The 19,158-nt window shown below is 39.8% G+C and overlaps 1 protein-coding gene across 4 annotated transcripts in view; it reads left to right on the top strand.

The window, feature by feature from the left end:
* Positions 1–19,158, top strand: part of KIF21A (kinesin family member 21A) — an 86,928-nt gene that overhangs the window by 10,965 nt on the left and 56,805 nt on the right. For all 4 annotated transcript variants that reach the window (XM_054631723.2, XM_054631721.2, XM_054631717.2 and 1 more), the window contains exon 2: positions 18,709–18,931. In XM_054631723.2, coding sequence (XP_054487698.2) covers positions 18,709–18,931 — 223 coding nt within the window. The remainder of the gene's footprint in view (positions 1–18,708; positions 18,932–19,158) is intronic.

Below are 19,158 nucleotides of genomic sequence, written 5' to 3'. Positions count from 1 at the left end.
GCCTCCCCCTCAAAGCATTGTCAAAACTAAATTCAGGTGAGGTTTTGCAAGGCTCTGTCTAAAGTCAGGTCTAGGAAAAACCTCTGAGATAGAGATTCATCAGTGTTTCTGGGCAACCAGTACTTGACTGTTCCAATTTTTGATGGTCAGATTTCCTTGCTGAGCTGGGAAATCTCTTGCTTTGTTTTGTGACCAGTGCCTCTTGTCTTCCCACTGTGAACCTCAGAAAGGAGCTTGGGCCTTTTGTCTTTGTAACCTTCTCTTCTGCACTGACAGAGAGGAGACAGGGCCTGGAAGCCAAGAAGACACTGAAGAGCTCTGTGCCTGTGATCTGTTGGAAAGGGGAGATGTGGGGGACACCTTCAGCAAAGGGGGTGTAGCCTCTTCTCCAGTTGAGTTCTGAATATGGTAGATCAGATTCTTGGGGGACTGACAGTCGTGCAGTGGTGCTGGTGATAGGGCTGCTGTTAGGAGATAATGTGTTGTAAGCATACACAGGGTGAAGTACTGGAGGCTTTTGTTGTTTGTTTGCATGGTTGCTGTACTCTTTCTGTGGAAAGTCTGTTCTTTCTCCTCATATGACCCACCACTACCTTTTTGAAGACTGTTTCATGGTAAATGTGATATTGCAGCTGTGAAAGCATTTGGAGTGTGATTCAGGTCGGGCTAACAGTCTTTTTTTCCCAGCAGGAATATATGGTACTCACCTGTCTGCATTTTCTCTGCCACAGTTTAAGCTTACTCATTATTTTGACTGAAGTGACTGATGGGAATAATTACACTCCATCATTGTTTAATTCTTGGCTTTTCAGATGTGCTCTTCTCAGCCATCTCATAGAATAATCTCTCTCCCTGTCCTGAGACAGTTAATGTTTCAATCTTTCAGTTCTTCTGGCTTGTTCAGACAGTATCTTCTGTATGGCAGAAAGAAATGTGTACAATAGTCAGTGATTTATCCCATGAAGCATGTGATATTGTTGTGAATACAACCCAAAGGACTGACTACCTTTCCAAATAATTTCTTTGGAAATTATTTTTAATTTGTGCATTATCAGTTTTTGTCTTGTATATGAAGAATGGATTTTTTCACTTGATTTATTTATTTAGATTTGTGTATTCATAAAATGCACGTGGAGTGCTGGGCAAAGTTCACATTCAGTTTGGTTTGTATTGCTGGATATCTGCCTAGTATGTGTAAGAGCTGTCTGGTTGAAGTTCAATCTGTTTAAAACAGAGGAATGTATTGGTAGACTGAATAAAATGTTTCAAAGCTCACATCTGTGTCTCTTGAATTTATATGCTTTTGATTTCTCAGATTGTAGCTAGGAAATGCTACTGACTTCCAAGTTTTACCAGATATGTCAAGGAAATAGAACTGATTGTAGTCTAGCTGGGCAGCTAACTGCTCCTTTTATATGTGTATTCTTTAATTTATACATGCGGTTTTCACCTTAAGAAGACTTCCTTTGTTCAAGACTCTGTCTGTCCAGGGAATATCCAGTGGGACAGAATGCTTGCCATGTACTGCACTGCTGTAATAGTTGCTGTCCTGTTTTGCCACTTCCTTGGTGTAGAGGGGGATGGTCACTCCAGCACAGCAAATGTGTATGTATCCTTTGCTCACAAGTAACTTGAATTGGCATCATGTTATTTTTCTGTTCTGATAATTAAGAAATAAAATGTAGGAGATACTTTTGTGTTCAAGGGGTCTCTCTGTGCTGCAGCTGTTACCAGTGCTGGGAATCCTCTGGATACGCTCCTGTGTGTCAGGGTGGGTGCTGCCATAGAGCTTTTATGGATCCTTGCTTCTGTGTGCCAGGCTGAGCTAAGCCATGGTTTGAGGACATGGGCCACTTCACTTCCAAGACTGGAAATAATTAAATCATCTGTGTGACTTGTTTTAGATATTTTTCTTCAGTACAGGGTTAAGATACACAGAGTTGGAGGTCCACTGCTGTTTATAGGGCCAGCTGTGGTGTTGGAGTAACAATGAGCCTGTGCCTGTCTTCTGAGTGTTCATTCAGTGCTGAGGAGACTCTTGTTGCTTATTGATCTAGGTATGATTGGAGCACAAGTGTATGGTATGTCTTCAGTTACTTTGGAAATAGCTGAGAAGTTCTGTTTCCAAACAAAACAGACATTCAAAATTCTCCCTTGAGTCTTCCACAGCTAGATAGGGATGCCAAGATAGTGTAGAGCCATGGACTTCCAGTTTCATTGTGAAGTCTGAAAGGTTCAAAGGCAGCCAGAAATTGTTTAATCTAATGCATAAGTCTTTCTGGATATCCTTATTATGTGCTATTGCATACTTGATTTGCTCAGTTCAGAGTGCTTGTGACTGATTCAAAAATTAGAGGAGAGCTGCAGATGACACAAGGGACTGTCTTGTGGGGTGTAGGGCTTTTTCTTTTAAAAAGGAAAAGCTTTTTTGGCCTATTTTTTTCACATTTGAGACTTGGTCTAGTTAGTTTAAATTGTTAGCTAAGGTAGGTAACAAAGGACTACATATACCAGATTTCATTGTGGTGTGGGTTTTTGTTTTTTTTTTTTAAAGCCCCAGCAAGAATTGCTAGAGGTACTGAAGTTTCTGCTTTGTCAGCAAGTTTTAGGTGGAGTGTCACTGTTGGACTATTTTTCAGCTGTTGAGTCTTTGTGTTGTTCCATTTTTGCTGCTGTTGCAAGACTCCTCTGCCAACACCTCTCTGCCAACACTGCTGCTGCAGATCAGAGATAAACAACTTAATGCATTGCAATGGCTGCCAGGGAACAGAGGGCTGCAGTCTTGTTTCTCTGAACTGAAAACTCTGTGATACCTTGAGATGAGGATTGCAGTATAGGAAAGATAGAAAAGATTGTATAAATTTTTTGTCCATTCTGACATTTAACGACATATTGTGTAACCCCAGTCAATTGGAATTGATTGAGAATCTAATTTTGTGTTCTGTTAAAAACATGATTGTATTTGAAATAAAAGCAGCCCTGACCTCAAATGCCAAGTCAAAGAAATTCTCTCCTTTCATTTGTACTAGGTAATCCTGCTTCCTGTCCTGAATCTTTCTCACAGTTTCAATTTATCTTGTTCCCATTCTTCAGCCACTGATCCTTAGTTCAGTGGTCTAGAAATGGTTAACTCTCATGGTGAGTTGGGAAATAAGCTATTTGTAGTTTTTTATGCCTTACTAATTATTCATGTGATTGAGCTTACGTAAGGGCTGCATTACAGTTGCACTTCATTTGATGACAGAGTTCTGTATTTCTGTGTAAACAAAAGTCAAGTGATAAGGCATGGGCAGTCAAAGTCTATAGTTGAAACCAGGGAGAAAACAAACTTTTCTGGGAGGATCTTAAGGTCATGCTATCTGCTTAGCTGTCATGTTTCTTAAAAAAAACCCCACAAACAATAACAAAAAACTTCCATAAAAACCCAGTCCTGACAGTATTTTATTTAAAAAGCTTTTTTTAAAAGCTGAAAGAGCCTTCTTTGCTATCTTTCTTGCCTTAGCCTTTCTTCAGATTCTGTGGTGAAATCCCTTAAACATACAATTAACAGTTTGGATAGCATGATGTAGCAAAATATTAAAATTTTAAACAGCACAGAGTTTTCTCTCTTTGATACAAATTGTAAAAGCAGGCTGCCTTAGAAAAAGTTTGAAGTACCTGTTTTGGAGAAACCTGTAAATTCCTGGGAAAAAAGTATTGATCTATTGACCTAAGACTTTTTTAATGCTGACACATTCTGTAGAACACCAGTTACCTTAACAAGTTTTCAACTTTTCTTTCTAAATATCTGGTAGCATAGCATATGCTGGCGTAAATGGCCTTTTATCCCTTTTCCCCATCTTTTAAATGTTGTCTGTAGTACTAAGAAAAAATTCTTTTAAGTGGAAACACTAGAGCTTTGTTACTGTGGAATGATCTTTTCCCTCTCCCTTTTTGCTGTAAAAGCAGGGATGGTAAGTGGTTGAAGCTGAGTGCAGCCATGGAGTAGAAGTCAGAGGTGTGGGAGGCTGCTGCCTGATTCATAGCAGTTGGCAATGCAGAGTTTGTAGCTTGTGCTAATATCCAATCTTCTGGTGCTGGTGAGGAAAACTACCTGAAACAGCTGTAAAGTTATGGATTTTTATAGAGATATATCTGTCTGTAGCTTTTAATAAATGTGTGACCCATTATGAAAGCTTTATATAAGCCTCAGTGTAATACCCTCCCTGGCCTTGAGGCACTACCAGTATGCCATTTACACACCATTTTGTATGAACTCAGAGCTTTCCATTTCCTGGTGAAGTTCCTTCTTAGCTCCTGGAAAACCTTGTGAGCACTCCCTTTGTGCACTGTCCTCTTAGGTCTCATTTAAGCCAAAGAAGCTCCTCTGTTGTCTCATGTTAAGGGCTTGGAGGAATGAGATGCTTGGTCACATATTTTGTGGCAGGTCTGTAACCATCTGGTTTACAGATCAGGACTACAGTGAGACAATTACCATAAACTTAAATTTCTAAGGCAATTTGAAACAGTTAATATATGAATACTTAATTTGAAAGCATCTGTGCTACCTCCAGTGTAAGAGGGACTATGAACTCTGATGCAGACAAACCACAAGTCATTTGCATTGATGATTTCTGAGAGCAGCTGGGAAATGCCTGATTTAGAAGTATTAGTTGCCAAGAAGAGCTAATTTAATTGAGTCAAGGCAAAAGAAGTGGGTTTTGACCTTGAAGCAGCTTGTCAGGACAGACTTCACCTTATGTCCCCAAGGAGCTGTGGCCAAGCATTCAGCAGACAGAAATGATCCCAGGATCAGGTGTTTCTGCTTTGTGTGCATTGAACCTGAGGGAGACTGGCAGGGCAGTGCCCAGGCCAGCAGCTGCACACAGCAGAGAACTGTTCCAGAAATGGAGTCAGAGCCTTCCAGGCCTGTGATGTAAAATGGAGATTGGAGATAGTTGCTTTCAATTTGTGTGAGCCACCTTGCTGCATGATTTATTTTTTTTTTAATTTTTTTGTTTGTTTTGTTTGTTTTTGTGAAGTGACTTTACAAATCCAACCAGAAATCCAAACTATTAATGTAATCTTATCAGGAAACCTGAGCTGTAATGAAAAATTAAGCCTGCAGCTAGGACATGAAGCAGAAAGTGCTTAGCCTTGCTGTTAGGCCAGCATAGATAATGGTTGTCTAAAGCAGATAGAAGTAGGAAGGAAGTAATTGGTTCTTTATAAACTTTATTCAGAGTGTATGCCATGAGTCTTGTGCAGTTTACATTGTGCTTCAATGGGGTGCACTTGTTTCATGGATGTGCTCTGTCCTGGAGCTATTATTTTGGTGAAATGTATCAGTATTAATACTAGTGGTAATTCCAAACTGTAAGCTTGCTAATGCAGCAAGGTCTGCATGCCAGTAGCAATTAAACCAAGAGAATGACTGTATTTCCACAGTGATTTCCACACTGAATTTGTTTAGCCTAGGCAACAAAGAGCTCCTACCTGCCCTGGTGTGGAAGATAAACGGTTACAAAATCACACAGGCTTTTCTATTTTATATATTTTCAAAAGTGAAGAATATGAAACCAGCCCATGCTTTTCTGATAAGGTAGCAAAGCATTCTCTTTCCCTTTCTCTTAGGTTAAAACCTCCAGTGATATATTGGATATTGTAGTCACTATTTATATAGTGTCACATAAGCCCTTCTGAACTCAATGAAAGGCTGAGCATGTGAAATGGCAGCAGCTCAGCCCTAAGCACAAGTGTTGTTGCAGGGGAGACCTCTCTTTCTTCTAGCTTTGGGATGTGAATTTTTGTGTGAAACTGGCTTTCCTGTGAGGTTCCAGATTCCAGTGGATTTCTTGCACAGAGGATGTTGAATTAGGCCCTGATAGAGCAGTACCAACTCCAAACTTATTTCACCAGTCACCTGTGATAAATCCCATTCTTTTGACTTCTTGTGTTACTTAAGCTCCAATTATTTCAGCTTTCCACTGGTATTCCATATAAATGTTAAATACTGTCTTGCTAAAATTTTTTTCCCTGTCCCCTCTCTACCACATCTGAAAGTCAGCCTGCATTTAGCTGAACAAAAGATTATGGCCTGTAGATAACTCAAGGTTTGCACCTGGTTGAAACTTCATGGAGAGTGTTGTTAAGAATGAGTACCAAGAGACTTGCAGACTTCTCAGCTTTGGTGGGGATTGAGGAAGGGTTGGGGGAGAGTTTGGGGATTGACAGTTTATATTTATTAAATGCTTCATAATGCTTCAGTTTATGCCTGAAACCAGCATTGTAGTGATCAATCTGTTTGAGGCATGGCTCAGTGGGGGGAAAATGCTACCTACTGACCTTTTAGTGTAGTTTCCTGTACTGTCCTGATTCCAACTAAATGTTTAAAGCCAAGAAAGAGCAGCAAGGTAGTCAGATTTAGAATACAGCTTAATACAGTGTCATTACCTAGGAAGAGAAGGATGGAAAAATCATCTCTGTTTGATGCTGTTGCTGCTGATGCAAATGATTTTGCAGCCTTGAAAATAGAATGAATAGACAAAAAGAAAATAATTAAATTTGAGGATTGACATTCAGACATAAAACAAGATGTAGCTGAAGCAGCGTGACTGGAGAAGGTGGATAACATTGTTTCTTTCTGTTTTGCAAGTTTGAAAACAGACAGTACTAAATAAAGCTAGTGAGTTATTTTTCCTTACTCCAGAGTTAGGATTTACCAGCTCAGAGCTTTCAGTCACTGCTTGAACAGTCTACCTTCTGTTTTGTAACAGAGCAACTTCTGTTCAGTAGAAACAGTCAACAACAAATATGAAGAAATTTTCTGCAGTTTGCTTTGGGACTTGGTGTATTGGGTGTTATGGATACAACGTGGGTTTTTGTGTTGATTTTTTTTTTTTTTGGAAGGCGTGGCAGAAAAGTCATACAGTGGTTTTTGTTCCAGGAATGTTGCTTTGAAAGTTAACAGAGTGAAGGCACTATTCAGCACAGATTATTGAAACACTGTTTTTAGCTGTCTTGTCCCATTGTTAAGTCTCTGGTTATTTTAGTAGTGTTAGCTAAGCAGTCATTTCAGTAATGATTAATGACAACTTGTAATTTTTTTTTAAGCTGACCTGACCCTCCTGTTCTTTTGTTTTATTATTTAACTGTAATTACTTCTGAAGTGGATTGTAGCTTTACCTATAGGTATGTTGGTAACTCTGTTTGTTTAGAGTTGGTGAAATGTAATTATTGGACTTGTGGCTCAGAGGTGTAAAGCAACCAACTGCCCTAAACTTGAGAATATACAACTGGGAAGACAGTGTTTCTGTATGGAGGGGAAAAAATGAAAACTATTTTCAGAGCTACAGTAATCTTGCCATGAACATGTAGTGATTTGTGTGCTATAGCTATAAGAGCTGGGGACATAAGTGAATATCTGTGGGTGTTTAAAAAGGAAAGGGAAATCTGGTAAGGGAGGCAATTAAGAGTTCTTTGCTGCAGACATAGCAACCTTGTAACTTCGTTTAAAAATAACAGAGTACCTATTTTTAAAAACTAGGCTGCTTGGAAGAAGTAGTGAACTTCTGGAACAAACATACATTTAACTGAAGAGCAAGAAATTGAATGAAGCCTAATTTTGGCATGACTGACAACATTTTTGGTCATCTGGATAGCCTTGCATTGCATCAGTACATTACATCTATTCAAAAAAATTATTTTTCTATTGTGAATAAACACTTTCCCCCCCCCTTGCTTATTTCTGAATATATTTGTGGTACTTATCAATGCTTTTAAGAAATCAAGGATAAGTTGTAATGTGAGGAAATTCCCAAATGCATGTTCTTATTCTTAAAATATTTCACTTAATTGCGTTAAATAAATAACTTAAAAATACAATTATTTTACTTTGCAGATAAATCTTTTTGTATGTGAGGGTGTGCAAAAATAATGTTACAGCTCTGCAAGATGGAATTTTCAACTTTTGAACCAGAAATCCACTGTAATTTCTGTGCCTTTATGTTGGGCATTTTTGGGTCATTTGCTGATGTCATGATGCTGCTGGCAATGTTTTTGAAACCAGCTGTCTCACAAAATTGTGCTTTTAGTAAAGTTTGACTCTGGTAGTTAAACATTAGTTACAAATGTGCTTTCTAAAAAGAGTTGACACCAACCCCATTTCTGTTGACTGATGCTCTTTTTACAGGTTTAGTGTATTTGTATATTTTGGGCTGATTGGTTGCTGGCATACAAGAGGTATTCAAATTATCTCAAAATCCCTGTAGCTGTATCTCAAATCCCTGAGCTGGAAATGTGACTGAATTTTGGTTTGGATGTACTCAAGACAGTGGTTTTGTGGTTTTTGTGGTTTAGTGTTGTTTGATGGTGTTGTGCATGTTTGTTGTTGAATTTTTTTGGCTTTGTTTAGGTTTTTGTTTGTTTTGTTTTTAATTCTCCCCCCTTTTTCCTGCTGGACCTAAATAAATGTTATTCTGTAGCTTGGAAGGCAGCAGCAACTACAGTGGTTTGGGTGGTTGGATACCCTAAATTCACCACGTTACTCATGACAGTACATTACTTTGTCAGCTGAAATGACACTAACATTTCTGGAAGCAGAGTGTCTCTGAGATCCTGGCAGCACTTGTTATCCTGGCTCAGGGATACTAGGCTGCTGGGCTATGCACCCTTCAAAAAGGCTTCCTTAAACTTTTGTTTTTTTAATTTTTTTCATCTGAATTTACTCATAATGGTATTTGTTTAGCACATGTAAGCTCTGTTAAGCATTCAGTCATGCTGTAGAAAGTTGCTACAGGAAGTGTATTCCCTTTCCTGCTGCTGCCCTTGTTACATAATTAGTACCAGGCTCTGGTAAGCTTTACCCAGCAGTGACTCAGCCACTCCTCACAGCTGGGAGCCCCAGAGCAGGAATGATGAGGCTGCTGAGTTTCATGCTAAAGCTATATTTTGGAGGGAAAAAACCTCCATAATATGCAAAAGAAATATAGGGTTTCATTTTCTTTGGTATGTAGAGTTGCTTTCTTCATGAATCCTTACCCTCAGAAGGATATGCTTGCTGTCTTAATTGGCCTCCTGTATCCATGAGGGGCATAGTTGTAGACACTGATCTGGGGACACACCAAAAGACCTTTATTTTCCCTTTTCTCTTGAATTTGTGACCTCTATGTTCTTTAAATGTTGTAATCATCAGGTACTATTGCCATAAATTTTTCATAATAGTAATCTGTACTAGTCTTCATTATTGTAAGTGCTAGTGATGTGAAATTGATTTCACCACCAGTGAAATGAGATGGTGTTTCATACTTCTGTGCATGAGATTTATAATCATAAAAGCTGAAATATATTTTTCAATAGAAGCCTTTAATTTACAAGAATCAAGTGCAGTCATTGTAAGAGGGACAGATTTAATATGCAATTTAAAGGCAGTACTGTCCTTAATGTGCTTTGTGGATATTGAACTTGGTATATAAATATATGTGGAGCACAGCCATCAAATTACAGACTGGTTGAACCCTCTGGTAAACCACAGCTTTAGTGATAAGGAGCAGCCATCCAAATCCATAGCCACAGATGGTTCTGCTTCCCTGAGTAAATGTTTTAGTTACAATTTCCCTTGATTGTGTATTTGTTTTGTTGGTTCAGAAGACATTTCTTTGATTCCTGATTGGCCTTTTGGAAATGTTAGGTTCCCAGACCACCTGGGGAAACCTGTTGTTGATGTCTGAACCAAGTATTTGGGATGTCTCTGCTGTTCTGCCAACTGTGGGTGAAGTCCAGAAATGCAGTGTAAACAGACAAAAAGCTGAAAGTGTACACAGGGCTTTCTAAGACTGAAAGCTACCTCTCAAATCAAAACTGAAATGACCTAGCACCTTCTGGAGTTCCTTTTTCCCCCTCTTATTTAAAGGTGATAAGGATTCTCAGGGATTTTATTTTCAGAGTTAATCCTTAGAGGAGAGGTGGCTAGTGAGTGACCTGTTTATTTCAGTGTATGTCCACATGTTCCATACAGCATGGTGACCAGAGCTTGAGCTAATGCCAGTCACACTGTAGTGCAGCTGAGTGCTGTGTTTCCTTGTGCAGCAGAAATACTTATTTTTGCTTCTTACTCTGGAGAATGAATTGTTCCTGCTCCCTGATGGGGAAAGGCAGTTGCTTGGGGCTAATCAGCTACGTGGAGATCAGGTGATTGTAGTCCCTTTCAGCACCAGAGTGCATTTGACCCTTTCAGCACCAAAGCATGTTTGACCCCTGATTGCTGTGACCGAGGTCTCTATTCTGTCACTTCATTGTATGATATGATACAGGTGTGTCTGCATTCCTGTATGGTATGAAATTAATTTGGAGTTTTACTTTTAGGAAGGTCTAACTCCTTCTTTCATTTCTTGCTCATAAACCACACATACTTCAAGTCTTAGCTCATAAGTTATACTTTGCTGCATTTGCTTAGCTCTCATTTTATCTAAGATATTGTGTTATTTTTCTTCTAACTTTTTGAGACGGGTGACACATATAACAATAGATGTTAAGAAGACCAAGGCAAGTAGCACAACAGAACAATTGAAAAAAACTGTTTGCCTTTGGAAAAGGCACTTCTGTTTGGCTTTACTCAAACTGCACTTGGATCTGGAGGTGTGCCAGTCCTGTGCTTGGCAGGCATGTGGAAGCTTATGGTAGTGCAGCTTTTCCATCAGAGATGACCTTGTCTTGGACTAGAAATAACCCAGGCCAGTGCAAACCCTGCAATACAGTTCTCCCTTCTCTCTTAAAAGCCAAGTTTTTCTCAAATGTTGTGGATTTCTTTGCTCACTAGAGAGTAAATTAGTTCACAATAAAACCACATGAAGGTTTGTGTGAATGCATGCATTCATGTTATCAAGAAAGATGCTGGAGGTCTTCTAGGTCTTCTGGAGGATCTGCTAGCCCTCCTGTGGGGGTGGTGTGAGGAAAGAAGCGTGCAGAGCAATAGGAGTTATGTGAGAGCAAGCCTGGGTGTTTCCCCTCTGCATTTTCTTTTTCTGGCAAAAGTGTGGGGCTGTGCCTGCCAGTCTGGGGATGCCATCTGTGTTGCACAGCCTGCTAGGCTGTTACAGAATTGCACAAGAATTAATCTGAAATCACACTGCTGAGCTGTGTCCTGGCCATGGTGGCTGCCTGGAGATACAGCTGTTGTGTGGCTCTTCAGGAACCAAGGCAAACAGCAGCCTGTGGAACTGCCTCAGCCTGGCACTGCCAATGTCATCTCCTGCATGAACAGCTAATGGCTATGGGAGCTGACCAGACCCAAGCTACTGAAAAGGGTAATTGTTTCATGAAATTAAATTTGTGTGTAAAAATAAAAAAAAATTATTGAAGAGGTAGAGTTTGAGCGTATGAGAGAACTGGACAAATCTAATTATGGCAGTGGTGTATTTCCTCAATTTAATTTTGTTCTGGTTTTCCATGTATTGCTTTCTCATTAAATGCAAACTGGAAGTGACAGTTTGCAGCACTGGAACAAAATATTTTCTGCAGATGTTTTTGAATAGAATTTTTTTTTGCTTGCATTACAGTAAGTTAGCTGTTGAAAATGTTATACCTTAGAGCCCATTTGGTAATTTAGTGGCTGAGTGCTTTAAGTTAAGGCTTAACGGTCATATTTAATGGCTACACATTTTGAAGGGATGCTAATACCTTTTTATCAGTATCTTAATAGGACTTTGGAGTAAATTCTGGACCCGTGTAGATCCTGCATCAGCTTTTGTCACTGTCCTTACTGCATTTATTTAAAGTATCCTTAACTGTTCCAGGAGGTTTTATTTCTGGTATTGCCAATTGTACAGTTGCCATTGTATCGAAATGCCTTTAGACACCAAGAAGTTTTCAGGTACATCAAGTAGGTAAGTGTTAGTGCATGTGTAAAACATCTGCCTCCCTTGTGCTTGCCAGGAGGTGTAAGTTTAGGCTGAGAACACCTGGGCTCTGGGCACACAACTGCTGGCAGCCCTGGGCTCAGTCGGGGCCGTGGCAGCTTTAGAGGAGCAGTGATGGGAGCAGTGCCCCAGTGTTAGGTGAGAGCGATGGAGCTGCAATCACAGCGAGGCAGTGCTGCTTGCCCTGGCTGGTGACTGCTGTGTGCCTGGGCCCTGGCACAGGGGAAACCAGCTTCCTGGGGTGAGAGATGGCCCATGGCAGGGGGAAGGACTTGGCCATGTGGAGGGTGGCTGAGCTGCTGGGCCGTGTCTCATGTGGTCGCTGTAATCTGCAATTGCGTGTCCATTTTCCCATCTTGACACCAGTACATGTAATACCAGTGATTGATAGCATTACTAGGGGGTTATACCATTAGTGATGCCACTATTCAGAAACTCTGTGTAGGTGACAGTTGCTGGTACAAGCCTAAAGATTTGTTCCTGCACCCTTTTTGCTGTGTTAACAGGAGATAAACCTGGAGTTTCTCATATGCCAGATCTTTTTGTATCCTTAAAGCTTGTTGAGAGATGCAGTTGAGATGAGTGCATTCAGACATTATAATTGTGGTCTCATTTGAAAGTGTTGCTAATCACAGAGCAAGATTCCAGTGTGTGCAAGCAAAAATACTGAAAAGTTTATGCAAACCTAAATATCAGGTGTCTTAGAGCTGCTTAACTTTCTTTACTCCCTGCTTGCTCTGAAGGGAATTTAATGGAAGTGATTTGATGAGTGTAAATTTAAGGGAGTAGTAAGGTGAGGGAATTCTGTTGCTGAAGTAAGAGTTGGAAGCTGTTTTCTTCTGGGTTTGGGCAGTTTTTGTCTGTTTCCCAGTTCATATTGCCTGCTATGCTTATACTAAGTATTTCATTAGCTGTTTCTGGATTTATTGTTTCATATACCCACACGTGAAACTTAATTGTGTAAAATTTAATAGGCTTAGTGTAGTAAGACAAGTATTGGAGAACCTTGGGTTTACAGGTTAACTTGTTTCCTGCTCAGCCTAGCACGTGGTTTGAATTTATGCTTTTCTGAGCAAGGTGAAAACAGCCCTTGCCCCACAGAGCCTTTTTAATGAAAAAGAGCTTTACATGGGGCTTCAGAATAATCTTTTCATTCCAACACACAGCTTCTGGACAGTCATTGCAGTCTGAAAGATTAACCTATGATTATTTTTTTCTGCTTTGCTTTCTGTAAAACAAGAATAATTTGATTATTTTCCCTTTTTAGATTAGTCATAGAAGTTCTTGTGTGCTTACTGCTATTAGAGGTGCTGAGAAGGCATATGGTAAACATTATGATTATTATGCTTTGTTAGAGCTTACAGTTCTTCTCATGGAGATGCAAATTGAAAAAAATCTCTGGTCTTGTTTAGTATATGAAATAAGATTAAGGGGTGACGTGTTCATAGATGGTTAGATATTGCTTGGGTAAAATTAAATAATGGAGAGGTTTTTAAGTAAACAGGCAGAGAGGTAAAAGTGTTTAGTAGTGAAAAGGGATGTGTGTGTATGCATATATATACATCCTTATATAGGCATGTAGTTATTTATGTAAATAATATGTATTTATATTTAGATCACTGGGACAATTTTTCATCCCTGGGAGTAAATTTAGGATGCTTTTCAAAGAGATATTATGATATTATCTAATTTAAACAGGAGTCAATTCTGTAAAGTCTGATGTCTTGCATAACACAGGTCTGATGATGGCTGTAGTCCCTGAACTGTATTATCTGAGCCTGTTGTAGCTGACAAGACTTTTAGCAGAGACATTGTGCCTCAGCTCTACTGAGGGATTAGTTCCCGTACAATACAGTGCATTACTGTGCAACTGCTGGCTGGTTTAGCGCTCCCTAATTTGACAACTTGTCCCAGTGTGCTGAGGCAGGAGAGATTTAGGGGATTAAGTTTCATGTGTGTGGCCTGGAGGTGCTGCAAAGTACACGTAAACAAGAATTGGGTGTGTTCATGCTTTGGAAAGGAGCAGAGGGAAGGATGGAAAGCAAAATGTTGTTTGGGAAGTTGCCACATCTAAGGAGATGTGATTGGAAATAGGTAGAAAACGCCCGATTGTCTGCAATTAAGAGAGTAGCCTGAAAAACAGGTGGGGTAGGGCCATATAGAGGACAAAATGGCTGAAGTCAAATTGGTCCTGGAGAAAAATCTCAGTGGCAGACTGCCAGACCACAGGCTGGGCAAGGAGAGATGACCAGAATGAACTCTTTCACATTTTTAAAGTGTGGGCGCTGCCTGCTCTGCTGACAGAAGTGACCACATTAAGATGTGAGAGTGGAAAATGTTTGACTGTAAGCAGAAAGGAAAAAATCACTTTCCCAATTCATGTGTGGGATGGAGAAGGAGGAGATGTTCCTATAGGCAGTGCTGGAACTGAATATGACTTGCATGAGGACTTCTGTTTGCTGGACCACACATTCAGTGTAAATAGTAAGACAGTCTTGAGGTTTGGGTGATGCACTCACATTGTTTGTAAGTGGTCAGAAATCAGGTTGAAGGGGAGGAATCTCTTGCTTACTCATTGAGAACATCGCATTAGATTCATGGCAAACTGTTCTGGTTTGAAAGCAAACCCAGTGAGAGACTCCAAGTCAGAAATACAATTTATTAGGAAAAGGGAAAAAAACCAAATACATGCAATAATACAAAAGACAAACCACTGGCAGAGTCAGAATACAGCCTGACACCCTGCTAGTTAGGGTGGTGGCAGCAGTCCAGGTGAAATGCTCTTGTTGAAGTGGTGATCCTGTAGAAACAATCCGGTAGCTCTTGTCCTCTGGAAACCAGTGGTTAAGCAGAACCATTCCTCTGAGAATCCAGTGGAAAGGCTGCTTGTTGTGTCCCAAATCCCAGATTATATCCAGGTGGGGATGCTTAGCTCCTCCCCCCTGGGTGGAGCATCTCACAGTGGGCTGATAGAATTCTGAGTCATGCAGTGGGTCCATTAAACAGAAATGGCTCCCAGAGGGAGTTATTTCTGAGTCATGTGGAAAAGGCATCCATGGGCCCATTAACAGGAGATTAAGGAAAAAACAATGCTCCTCCTGGTTTCAACAGCTCTTGAGGATGGGAATAGAATACAGCTTTATTTGTAGGACACCTACACAGGTGTCCTAGGACCTAGGACACAAACTTAGCAAGAGAGCTGTATAGATTTCAGAGCACGAAGTATCCCTTGAGGAAGACCTCAGGATGGGTGATGAAGGTTTCTTGTCTGCACATCTCTCTTGGGGGGAGATGTCATTCAAACCTGATGCAGTCATGATTTGTCTCTGCTACCTCTCAACTCCATAGCAGAGTGGGACATTGTGTAAGAGCAGTGACAGAATGAGAAGGGAGTCTGTCTTTGGTGTGAAGCTTCCCTGCTGTGGGCGAGTCTTGCTTTGTTTTTCCTTTGTGCTGCCTAAGTGCTGGTGAAATGCTGCTTTTCTCCTAGCACTGCCTTCAGATTTAGTGGCAATTTAGGGAGGAAGGACACCATCATCACTGCTGGATCTCTGAGTGTTGTGTTCCAACCAGGGGAAGTGGCTGAGCTGGTAAGAAGCTGCTAGCAGTGCCACAGATGCCCCTCAGCCCAGCTGTGGGCTGGTTGTGCTGGGCTGATGTGGGCAGTTTGCTGTTGAGCAGCAGAGCTCTGGGAGGAGCTGCCTGGCTGCAGGCAGGACCTGGCCCTGGCCAGGAGGATTCTCATGGGAAGTCTCTGCTGGGTGACAGTGAAACTGCTCGCCTTACAGTCCTGTCATCACTGGAATAACTACCATGCAAATCATTGATATTTTAGGCATGCTGTTCCTTTTCATGGTCAGTCAGCCTTTGCTTAGTTGTAGAAAGGAGAAATTTATTCGGCACCTGTCATAATTGCATCAGTTTGTCAGTGTAGAAAATTAATTTTCTTTCAAGTGTAGAATAAAAACATGAAGAAAAAACTTCTTAAAAAAAACTTGTTGATTTCATTCTGCAAGTTGTTGCTAAAAGCCATTTTGGAACTGGGGACAAGGTGTGTTTTTGGGATGCACTAAAGCTTGCTTGATATTGAAAATGTTTCCCATCTAGATTTCTAGAAGAGATCTTCCCAGGCCTTTTGCTCTGGAAGGTAATGAGAGATGCCTCTGGACCTTTATGAGCCCTCAGAGTTCATTCTTGTAAGGACAATTAATGGCCTCTGTGCTGGTGCACTGGATTAGTGAAAGAATAAGAGTGCTTAGTCTGAAAAAGGAGCTTGCCCTCTGACTGACTTCACAGCAGTAGAAGAAGGCAGCAGAATAACCTACTGAGTAGGCATTTTCAAACTATTGTTTTAGACAGCAAGCTGCAGTGTTTTATTTGCTTGACCTTCCAGTTGTGTAGAATGCTTTTAGAAAAGGCATATGAATAATTTTTCTTTGAAGACTTTCTCTACTTAGAAATAAAAGCTATTTTATTACCAAAATTTCCTTAATTTAGAAGGAAGTAAATGTATTACAAGCTTCTGTACTTATTTATGAGATTCTGTGTTCAGTCAACACAGGTACAAGTGGATCAAGTTGGTTGTTATTGAAGGAGCTATGTAAATCCTGTATTACTTTTAGCATTCTTATTTCATTTAAAGAAAAAAACTAACTCCTTATGATGTTGTTAGAGAGAAAATTTGACCTATATTGTATACTTTGTGTCCTTAAATGCAAGTACTAGTTGTAGAATATTTATGCCTGTTTTGCACATCACATAATCTTTTTTAATGATGTTTTTCAAAGGTTTACTTAATTTTCACTTAACACGAGAGGGTAACCTGACAAGGGTGGTACCTCCTGATCATTAATGAAGTTTCTATACTGGAATTAATGTGCACAAACCTTGCAGATAAATTAAGGTTAATCTCCAGTGTCACATGTGGGATATAATGAAACCCTCAGAATGAAAAATCTGAAAAATGCTCTTGATGGCAGTGTACATCCCTCAATGAAAAATTCAGAATCTGCAGTAAAGAGTAGATACATCATGCTCTGTGAGATTAAAAAAAAAAATCTTTTTTTCAAGCAGGATGTTTCTAATTTCATCTAACATGTACATAATTAGTCTGCAGCAGTCCACTCATTTGTTTTGGAGACAAGCTCTCTCTGTATCAGCAGGTGCTGGCACAGGAGTAGATCAGCAGGTAGCTTTGGGCCCTTATGCTCCCATTAGAATTTGGAACAAGTTTTGTGTGTTTGGAGTTGAGCATTTTGGCTTTGTTTCCTTTGAAGGGGGTGTAAATTGTGCACACCGAAACTGCTCTGTGATCCAAACCAACATGTGATACCTAAAAATGTTGGGGAATTTGCTTCAAGGCAGCACAGCTACTCTAAATAGAGAACTAATGTCCCTTAAAACAGGGAATATGAGATGAATATGTGCCTTTAAGTATACTCTGTGCATGCAGATCTTTGAGATCTTCTGTGTAACTGAAAGTAGCCACTCTGAAGCTTTATATAATTGGAAGATGAGTATAAAACATTCCATGTTTCTGTTTGTATGTAGCTGTACTGCATCTTTTTATCACTCTTATTAGCCTTCTTTGTCGCATCTTTTAAGCTGCACGCTGCACATGTTTTGGTGTGGATTTTGTGTGTTTGGGTTTGGTTTGTGTTGGGTTTTTTTGGTGCTGCTTTGGGAACTTGGAAATATCTTCTTAAAAAGGTAGCTTTGTAAGCAAATTATTAGTTACTTACAGCTAAGAACAGTGCGTTAAGTGAGCCAGAGTTTTTCTTCTCAATAGTTAATCATTAAGCCCATGGAATCACAAGCTTCTGCAGTCATTATTAGTTGTAAGGCCAGTGCATTAATTCAGTTTTGATGAGGCTGAAAGAGTGTTAAGAATGCAGAGGAATCAATAAAATGATAGAATATAAGAAGTTCAAGCTATATTCCACAAGTTGTTTTGTAAAATAAGAAACTGAAAAAACTGAAATAAAAGCTGAAATTAGCCTTAGAGAGGAATAATGAGGAACGAGACACTCTTACCTTTAGAACTTGTTAAATATTGTTCTTTTTCTGTTGTCTGAAGGTATACTTCACTGAAACCAAGCATTTCAGAGAAGTGTTCTGGCTGTACAAGTTCCTTTTCTGACAAAAGGAAAGAAGCAATGTAGCCATTTCCTTGCTGCCATTGCTCTCACAGCAAGGAGGCTTTCATTTAAGATGACGTCACAGAATATTCTGAATTGGTAGGGACCCATAAGGATCTTCAAGTCCAACTCTTGAGTGGATGGCCCATATAGAAACTGAAGCCACAATTTTGGCATCACTAGCACCAGGCTCTAAGCAACTGAGCTAGGTGTTGGTGGGTCCTTGCTCCCAAATTGCTATTTAAACTACCCTGTATTCCATTTCCACATTTAACTTGCTTGTAAAAAAAGTCAAATGACTGTTTTTACAATGAAAGCATGCAGAAGTTTGATAAAACTGGAAAGCTTGATTTCCAAGTCTGAAACAACATAGAAAAGTGACTCTTCAGTAATGCATAATAAACATACAGAAACATTTGGGGTTCTAGGCAGGTCATCAGCTTGAAGTAGGTGAACCTTCAGAAAAGATGGTGTCATTTGCATGAGCAGTTTTATGGCTGGGGTTCTGATACAGTCAGTACTGTGGCTCAGACAACCAAAATCCTTCTGGCTTGGTGAAGAAAAATTCACCCTTCTCAGTCATTAAGGAATTCTCAGATCCCTTCTTTTTATTCTGTATTCCTCCTGTTTTTGATTATGAAAATTTCTAATAGTTCTTTTTATCTCTTCCAAAACAGAATTAGACCACAGTTAGCCAAAGAGAAGATTGAAGGATGCCATATCTGTACATCTGTCACACCTGGTGAACCTCAAGTGTTCTTGGGAAAAGATAAGGCCTTCACTTTTGATTATGTCTTTAACATTGACTCACAGCAAGAAGAGATCTATGTACAGTGCATAGAAAAGCTGATTGAAGGTTGCTTTGAAGGCTATAATGCCACTGTCTTTGCTTATGGCCAGGTAAGCTTCACAATGTTATTTTAAAGCATTTATTTTGGAATAAACAATTTTTTGAAACTGATTATTCTCTTAAATTAGTGCATTTCTGCATGCATTAATCTGGTTTTAGCACCTTGGGTTTATTTTCAATGGGTTTATTTTCAATGAGTTACCCACTGGGAGAGTGTTGAGTTTATATAAATTCTGTTCAGACTGGCAGTTGAAACACAGAATATATATAGGCCACA

Source organism: Agelaius phoeniceus, chromosome 5 (assembly GCF_051311805.1).
Source record: "Agelaius phoeniceus isolate bAgePho1 chromosome 5, bAgePho1.hap1, whole genome shotgun sequence".
Taxonomy (NCBI): Eukaryota; Metazoa; Chordata; class Aves; order Passeriformes; family Icteridae; genus Agelaius; species Agelaius phoeniceus.
Note: the sequence above shows the minus strand (reverse complement) of the source record. Positions and strands in the feature narration are given on the sequence as shown.